Genomic DNA, 8,392 nt, shown 5'->3' with positions numbered 1-8,392 from the left:
CCTGGGTCAAAGTCCAAGTCCTCACTCTTGGGCCACACTGCATTTGGCCCTGACCCTGACCCATCCTGGGACCGGCCTCTCTGCCTCAGTTTCCTCATCTCAAAACAGGGGGAGAGTGGCTCTCGCCCAGTGGTGCTGGGAGGAAGGCCTAAGCCCAGATGGGGGTGTGACGAGGCAATGGCATCATTAGGGCCACTGGCCCCCAAGGGGCTGGCTGGGGCCACAGGCAGGACAGGCCTCAGGCCTGGCAGGGGCCAAGAGGCTCCGTGAGTCAGCAGACGCCCCTGCCCCCAGGCCTGCCCCAGCCTCACGGACAGGAGCAGGCGTGTGCCGGGAAGGCCCCTTGAGAGTCACAGGGGCTCCGGCCAGCAGAGTCTGAAGCATCTCAGAGCTCCTGGTCTGAACCTTCATTGGCAGGTGGGGACTCAGTCCAGAGGAGGCAGCACCAGGTCACACGGTGAGGCTAGGGCAGGGCTGACCCCTCCAAACAATGTCCGCATCCCCAGAATCCTCCAAGGCGCTCTCCAGCCTGGCCCCGCTCCAGGCCGACCCCTCAGACTTAGGACACTAGGACCCAGGCTGAGGGGACCCCGTGGGGTACAGAGCCAGCCAGATTGGGAGGAGGGGTTCCCACACCTGGGCCATGCAGCATAAAGGGGCCCCTTCCTCTGCCTGCAGAGGCCTCAGATCCCACCACTAGCAGCCCCTCTTTGCCCTGGGGGGATGTGGTCCCAACTGAGGGCGGGGGCAGAATGGGGCACAGAGGCCGGGGTGCAGGAGTTGGAGAGGGCCACAGGCCCTTCTGGGGAGGGTAGAAATGGCTTTTCCTGAGCATGGGGGCCTGAAGGAGCCCAGAAGAAGGGTCTCAGAGTGGAGGATGGGCCGGGGACTGGGCAGACAAGTGGGGGGCCAGGGGAGGGAGGCCAGGGGAGGAGAAAGAGTGGGCTCCCTCCCGGGATCTTACCCTTAGGGTGAGTAGCCAGGGTGTCCCTGGTAAGGCAGACCTTCCCGATGACGTCGTCCCGGCTGGAGGGTGGAGAGGGAGCCAGAGCTGGGCAGGGCTCGGTGCGGAGCCCAGGACCCCCTCCCATGCAGGTCGGGGCCCCTGGCGGGAGCAGGGAGACTGACACTCCAGTCACTTACCGGAGCCCACGGAGCCGGACCCATGACCCTTCTGTAGGCCCTCTCATGGGCGTGGGATATGTTTCCGCACGTGGACTGACACACATGCCCACAAACATGCCAAGCTCTTCTCTCCGGGGGCCTGTTTCCTAGCTTGCATCCCCGCGCACACACAGCCCAGTGCATGTGCACACGTGTGATGTGGTGGGAGCACAAGGAATCCACACACACAGACACAGACACCGCACAACCAAACCCTACACCTTCCAGATCCCCCCGGGCTCCCCCTCCCTCCAGGCTGTAAAGAGGATGCCGTGACCAGCAGTCCCAGCAGTGAAATGGGCCAGAGAGGGACAAGTGGTGGGGTCTGGGCCCCAGCTGAGGACTGGGGTTCCACGCACCTGAGGGCATCCTCGTCCATGACGTAGAAAGCCACCGAGTGGAAGGTGGGCAGCAGGTGAACCTGATACTCCTCGCCCCAGAAGGGGCACAGGGTCTTCCACACAGTGGCTGTCCTGCAAGAGAGGACCCTCAGCACTTGCCTGGGCCGCCCGCAGGCCCCGGGCTGAGACAAGGCGGGGCTGTGTGGCTTGAGCCCACCCTTTCCCACATCTGCCTCCATTCCCGGGAAAAACTGCTCTGCTAGGTGATGATTCTCCCTGTCCCGGACCCACCGTCCATCACCAATCATTCCCTCCTGACCTTCCTCTCTGCCCTGGGTGGGGCACAGGCTGTGTCTATCAGGCCATTTTCCATTGGGGGAAACTGAGACCAGAGTTGGCAGTAGCTGGCCTCAGGTCACACAGCAGGACAGTGGCAGAGCCAGGACCAAAGCCTCCCCCTGGCTCCAGATGCTGGACAGACTCACTGTAGAGGCAGGGGGATGGCCAAGTTGACTCTGGAGACAGAGAGTCCTCCTGGGGGCCCTGAGAGCCAAGGTCTGGGTCCTGACCCACAGAGGTCCTGTATGGGCAAAGCCTCACCCAGTTCTGGCCGAACCCCCCAGGACAGAGCCTTCAGCACATAGGGCTCAGCAGGGTATGTGGATGTGGGGAAGCTGAAACTCCCCAAGGACCCAGATGAAGGCTCAGGGGATCACCTTCATCCCAACCAGTTCTTGGACAGGTCACTTGAACTCTGGGGCCTTGGTTTCTCTGTCTGTCATTGAGACAATCAGAGCATGCATGTCTCCCCCCTCATGGTGCCCATGCTCAGGAGAGAATCTGGAAAAAGGCGTCTGCAGTGAGAAGAACTGTGTATGGCAGCCTTGGCTCTCAATCAGCAGTGGACACCCAGATGGGCAGAAAAGCTGAGCGGCTTTGGCCATGAACTTTGAGGCAAAGGCCTGAGTGAGAGAGGGGACCAAACAGCAAAGACCCTGCCAGAATCATGGAGCCCATGGAGAAAGGGACGCCCAGGGGAAGTGGCCCTTCTGGACAAGTTAGTTCTTCTGTAAACAGGATGTGACCCTATTGTACGGAGCTCACTGGAAGCATTAAGCGGGCTGGGAAAGGTTTCTCACAGGGCCTGGCAGAGACCACGTTCCCTAAGTGACTGCTGTTGTAGCGAGCCATCATCATCTTTCCCTCCTGCGGGTTGTAAAGAGCGACAGGGTCGGGGAGAGGCCTTGTCTGAGCACCCGCCCGCGGCACATAACCCCTCCGTGGGCCGTAAGGCCAGTAATCGGCAAGACTAGTGGGTCTTCCTTACCTCCTAGCAGGCTGTGAGGGCCTGATGGGCTCCAGGGAATCAGATGCTCCAAGCCCTCACCACGCAAATTTCACACACACACACACACACACACACACACACACACACACACACGCCAGATGTGTGAGTTCAAACGGGCCCGGGGGCAGCCCATCTCACTCACCCTCAGGTGGGGGTGGGGCGAGGGCGGTACCTTATGATGGGCTCGTGGTCCACCTTCACGATGCAGTAGGGATCGCTGCTGCCCGTGCTGCAAGAGACAGGCGGGGAGGGGCTGACTGATGGGGCGGCCGGCCGTGGGCACCCCTCCTTCCTCCTCCAGGGGCTCCCAGCGACCCCAGGAAAAAGACAGTCAAGGCTGAGGCACCAGGTCCTGGGCTGGGACCCAAAGATTCCTCAGGCAGGAAAGTACCTCCACCCTCGGTCTGGGAGGGGGCTCGTGAGGCAAAGGCAGGATCGTGCACCAAGGCTCCCCTGCCCGCTGCTTCTCCAGCTCGGGCGGGGTGGGGGGAAAGGTGCTTCTCCTTCCTGCCGGCTCCCACAGCACCCCCGCCCCCGCCCCGCCCCAGCCGGGGAAGACAGAAACAAGTCACAAAAGCCTACCCTCAGCCAAGTCAGCCCCTCACTCTCTCCGCTCAGACTTGCTTCCTCCAGTGCTTCCCGCCTGGACTGTCTTCCCACTCCTCCCAAGACCCCTCCTCAGTCCCCTTCACTAAGAGCCCTCTCCTGTCCCAGAGGCCCGGAGTAAGGGCTCCCCTGCCATCCCCCCGCCAGCCCCCTCCCTGGCACGTTTCCCTCCATCCCAGCACTGCTAATGAGGTACTGCCGTCAGCTGCCTCCCCTACCTGTCTATGAGCTACCTGAGAGGGGGGACCACTTCTGTGTTGACAGGGTCCCTTGAGTGTTTGTTGGATGAATGAATGAATGAACGAATAAAACCATCGGCCTCAAGCTCCCAGCCATCTGGAAAAGAACAAATGGGCCAGGCAACCCAGGACCGCTTGGTTCCTCCTGTGTCTGTTGGTGGGGAATTGATTCCTGGGGTTGAGGGCAGCACCGGCCTGGCCCAGGGCCACTGTTGGGCAAGAAGCAGGGGGTGGCCTGTCTTCAGAAGTGCCCTTCAGGCCTGGCATCCATAAAAAGGAAGTGTATTTGCATGTTGGAGGTTGGGGAATTCCAAGCCCAGCTTCCCTTCTCAGAAGGGGATCTTCCGGCAGAGGAAGCTACTGGAGACAAACATCTCCAAAGGTTCTCCTTACACTGATGGGAAATGTCTCCTAAGGCTGGGCACTGCCCACTGCGCAGCTCAACGAATGAATCCCTACTGAACAGTGAGGTTTGGGGCTCCTGTTGCAGGCGGGGTCACTGGGGTGGGCAAAGGCCTGCGGACAGGAACAGACCTAGTGTGCAGGGCAGCCATGAGCTGGGTGGCTGGATCAGAGGGGCGGAAGGGGGCAGTGTCAAGAGTGGGCTGAGGCCAGATTTAAGGACCTGAGCCCAACTGTGGCTGGCCCAGCCTGGCTCCTTGTGGGGCCTCTATATTTAGGGCCTTGGCAGTAGAATGGGGAGGATCAGGGTAAACCCCAAAATAGCCCCGGGCCCGTCCCCAGGGCCAGTGGGCATGGGAGCCAGTGGGTCACTGGTCACCATGAGACTCAGCTCCTGTATGGCTGACCCAGGCACCCAAGGATGGGAGGAAGCATGACAGAAACAGGTGGGCTCTGGAAGCTGTTGGTGATAGGGTGCACAGCTGTGCTCTGTGCCCTTAAGGGGACTAAAAACCCATGAGTGGAAGTGGCTGGGAGGCAAGTGGTCACTGTGTGATGACACCCTTCCTCAGAACTGCCTCAGTCAAGATGGGTCACCATGGATGAAAGTGAACTCCCCGTCCTCAGAAGCATGCAAGTCCCAGCTGGAAGGGATGCTGCTCGGGAGACAAGCTGGGGCTGATGAGGTCCAGTGGGGCAGGCTCACCACCCCCCGTGACTCCAGCACTTGGGGAGGGTCTCCCGTGATCTCCAAACCCCCGCCATGCCTGAGCCAACGCTCTGCGTGGCATTTGCGAGGCTTGGTCCCCACTGAGCCCCCCCGTCAAGCTTGCAACCTGGGTCCAGCTCGGTTGGCCTGTCAGCAGCAGACTGGGTTTGAATCCTGACTTCTCCCCCTACTGGCTGTGTGGCCTTGGAAAAGGACTTCCCATCCTGAGCCGCGGTTTCCCCATCTACAAATGGAGCATATCTACGTTATAGGGTTAATAAGAGGATTAAATGGAAAGGTCCTGGACACATCTGAATCTCCCCTACTGTGGACCAGGCGTCCCTTAAGGGACCTGGCATGCCAAGACGAATGAGTCATGGTTCCTGCCCTTAGAGTCACGTGGTGCAGGCAGCCCACGAAGAAGCAACTGCTATCAAGGGCTTCGTCCTAATTCCAGCTCACCCGAAGTGCCGGAAGGCATGGAGCAGGGGCAAGGAACCCTGCCCAAGGGCACCAGGGAAAGTCCTGAAGAGGAGTAGAAGTTTGGAAGAGGTTCTAAAGGGTGAATAGGAGTTTTCCAGTGAACCCTGAAGGGGAGTCCTTGAAGGCAGAAGACTCACACATGTGCAGAAGCAGGGCTGTGAAGGCCAGTAGCCCAAATGTGAGGGGCTGGGGTGGCGGAGGTTCACAGCTGGATTTAAGAGATGGTTGACGGTCAGAGCTGTGCACACCAGCCTCTATGCGGAAGGCAGAGGAAAGGAGGTAGGGGGAGGTGAGGAGGCAGGAGGGCAGGGCAAGGAAAGAGATTCTGGAGGCAGAACCCTCAGAACTTGGTGGCCCCTCCCCTGGGGATGGAGGCACCTGGTGGTGTCCCTCAGCTGTGCAGAGGCAGGGCTGGGCAGGGAACCCGGCACCATGGCTCCCAGGTAGGCAGAGTCCACAGTTGCACCGCCCTAGGCTGGTGAAAGCCTAGAGTCAGGCACTAGGGCCAGCGCTGCAGGGATGGGGAGGGAGGCAACAGATGGAGGGGCTGCTCCTCCCAGGCGCCACCAGGCAGAGGAGGCCAAGCTGACCTAGATACCAGTGCCCGCATGGGGGGCGCTTAGATGCTGGGCCTGGAGGCCGAGACCCTTCTCAGAGCTCATCTGCCTTCCCACCTGAGAGACCACATTCCCAGCTCCCGCCCCAACTCCCCCCCACGCAGCGGAAACCCACCTTGAGACAGCCCGCCCAGCACCCTCCCTCACCCATTGCCATGGCAACTGCTGAGCCAGGCCTCCTCAGGCCCAGGGGGCCTTGAACTGGAACTGCTCATGGCGCTGAAAGTGCTGGGAAACTCACAGGGACCACTGTGCGCATGAGGGAGATGCCCTTGCCCCATCCTCCTGCACCCCACTCCCCAGTCCACCACCTCTCTGCATCCGGGAGCTCTCTGAGGAGCCCGGGGGTGGGGAGGCTGCCAGACTTTGGACCATATGCTGCCTCCGGGCTCCCCCGTCCCCGCCCCCTCCTCTAGGCAGCCAGGCCCCTCAAGCTTCGTACTTTCCACCGCTCTTATCCGAGAGGGATTCCCACCTCCAGTTTACAGCAGGGAAACTGAGGCTTTGGGGACAGTGAGCTGCCTGAGGTTCAGGCAAGGGAGCCAGTGATGGGATTGGACTGCTCAGCTCTGGCGCCTGTTGAGGAGGCTGGGACGGGGGCTTCAGAAACCTCCTCAAATCTGGCCAGGGGCCAGGGAAGGTCCTAGGAGTCAGTGCTTGTTAGGAGCCCTAGACTCAAGACCTTGCTCCGCCACTTGGAGCCAGCATTTCACGTCTCTGAGCCTCGGTTTCCACATCTGTAAAATGGAATGGTGAGAACGACCTTGCTGGGTGGCTGTGAGGATTAAAGGCAATGGCTCTGGTAAAGCCGAGGGTACAAGAGCCGCTACTACCCAGCCACCCCATCCTGCACCGGTCCCAGCCTCCTGACCTAAGGTCCACTCTTCAGGCCAGCCCCTCCCTTCCCAAATGCACAGCAGGAAGCCCCAGGACAGCCCCTGGGCCCCATGGTGTTTCCCGTGCACTCCCAGGTACTAAGGGTTCCAGAACTACTGAGGAAGACCCCTCGTTTCTAGGGGGGGCACCCCACACCCTCCAGCCACACCCCGCTCCCCCCCCCCCCGCCGGCAGTGCATGGAGACAACTCCTTTTCGATGTCTCCCCGACGCTCAGCTCCTGTCCTATCAAAGCCCCTTACCCTCTTGAGCGGCCGTTCTCTCCCCCCATTCACTAAGGCCCCTTACAGATCCCCGCCCCCTCCCCAGACCCCGGCCCTTCCCTGTCACCCCCTGTCCGGTGCTCGCAGCAAATCTCACTGTCCCCATTTCCCTGCCAGTCTCCCACTGCAGCCACACTCGCCACACCCTCACCACTGCTCTACTTGTGGGCGGGCCGTGTGGACCCCAGAAAGGTCAGGCAGGCATAAGGGGCAGCGCCCCTCCCCGGAAAGTTGGGGTTCCCTCCTCCGGCCGCGCTCACATGTCCTTGGCGGGCAGGTTCTTCCCCTCCACGATGCGGATGAACAGCGAGCTGCGCTTGGCCATCGTGGGTCCGCGACGCGGGGTCCTGGCACGGGGGGAGCCGGACGCCAGGGTCCAGGGCAGCGGCCGGCGGTCGGGCGGGCGCTGGACTGGGTGCAGGGGGGGGCGGGCCCCGCTGGGCCTGGTAGGTAAGCGCGGGGGCGGAGGAATCGCTCCCACTTCATTCACCCCGCCACCGCCCCATGTGAGGAGGGGGGACACAGCGCCCGGGAGGACCAATCGGAAGCCGGGGCTCCCCGGGGTGGGCGGGGCCTGCCCGAGCCGCGGCGCTCATTGGGCACCTGGGGCGGTTTAGGGGAGGGGCCTGCGCTGAGGGGTTGGGGAGCGCAGGCTGGAGCTGAGGGGCGTTGGGCGCCCGTCTAGTCTAGTGGAGCCGTAGGGCCCCCGGTGACTTGCGCCACGGGTCCTTGTGGGCGGCGGGCGTGGTCCGAGTGCCTGTACCCAGGCGCTCAAGGGCTGTGGGCCCGAGTGCGCTCTGGGAGGCGTGAGCAAGTGCGGGGATGCGCGGGTGAGGTCGTGAGAGGAGGATAGCCCTGGCCACCCGAGGCTGACGCTTGGAGGCCCTGCAAAGGTGTAAATTGAATGGATGAATAATCGGATGAACTTAGTAAACAATAGGAGTGTTTGTGTTAGAGTTGCGTGGACCCAGAAGGAAGTGAAGCCGGACAGCTCAGAGGTTTGGGGGATCCAGAGGTGTGGGGGCCAGTCTGAAAGACCTGGATTATTTGGGTGAACCTGCTTGCGAGGAGGGAGCTTTCTCAGTCTCACCTCATTTACGGCTTTTACATCCCCTCAGTGGGAACCTGGATGAGGCGCTCAGGTTCATAGAGGGGAAATTACTTGCTGGAGGTCACACAGCTGTCCCCTGGCAGGGCTAGGCCTGGCTTCCCCAGATCTTTCTTCCAGACTCGGTGTCTAGAGCTGAGTTTCTAGAATTGTCCCCCTTCCCAGATCTAGGGGTCACAGTCTGGGGCTGGCACAGCAACAACTGGCCCTGGGCAG

At 61.4% G+C, this 8,392-nt stretch overlaps 1 protein-coding gene across 6 annotated transcripts in view; it reads right to left on the bottom strand.

Moving 5' to 3' along the window:
* Positions 1-7,535, bottom strand: part of RASA4B (RAS p21 protein activator 4B) — a 22,871-nt gene extending 15,336 nt beyond the window's left edge. For 3 of the 6 annotated variants that reach the window (XR_003793172.1, XM_029220713.1, XM_029220714.1), the window contains exons 1-4: positions 7,329-7,535; positions 3,026-3,082; positions 1,524-1,637; positions 965-1,026 (exon numbers count right to left, since the gene is read on the bottom strand). Coding sequence is in view for 4 of the 6 variants with exons in the window: in XM_029220713.1 (XP_029076546.1) it covers positions 965-1,026; positions 1,524-1,637; positions 3,026-3,082; positions 7,329-7,393 (298 nt within the window). In the remaining 2 variants the exon portion in view is untranslated. Of the gene's footprint in view, positions 1-964; positions 1,027-1,143; positions 1,638-3,025; positions 3,083-7,219; positions 7,269-7,328 lie in introns of those variants that run through there. The other 3 variants (XM_029220717.1, XM_029220716.1, XM_029220718.1) reach the window with 3 other exon arrangements.
* Positions 7,536-8,392: the final 857 nt, after the last annotated feature.

This window comes from Monodon monoceros, unplaced genomic scaffold, assembly GCF_005190385.1.
Source record: "Monodon monoceros isolate NGI ecotype Baffin Bay Population unplaced genomic scaffold, NGI_Narwhal_1 Super_Scaffold_13, whole genome shotgun sequence".
Lineage (NCBI taxonomy): Eukaryota > Metazoa > Chordata > Mammalia > Artiodactyla > Monodontidae > Monodon > Monodon monoceros.
This window is presented reverse-complemented; position numbering and strand designations above follow the sequence as displayed.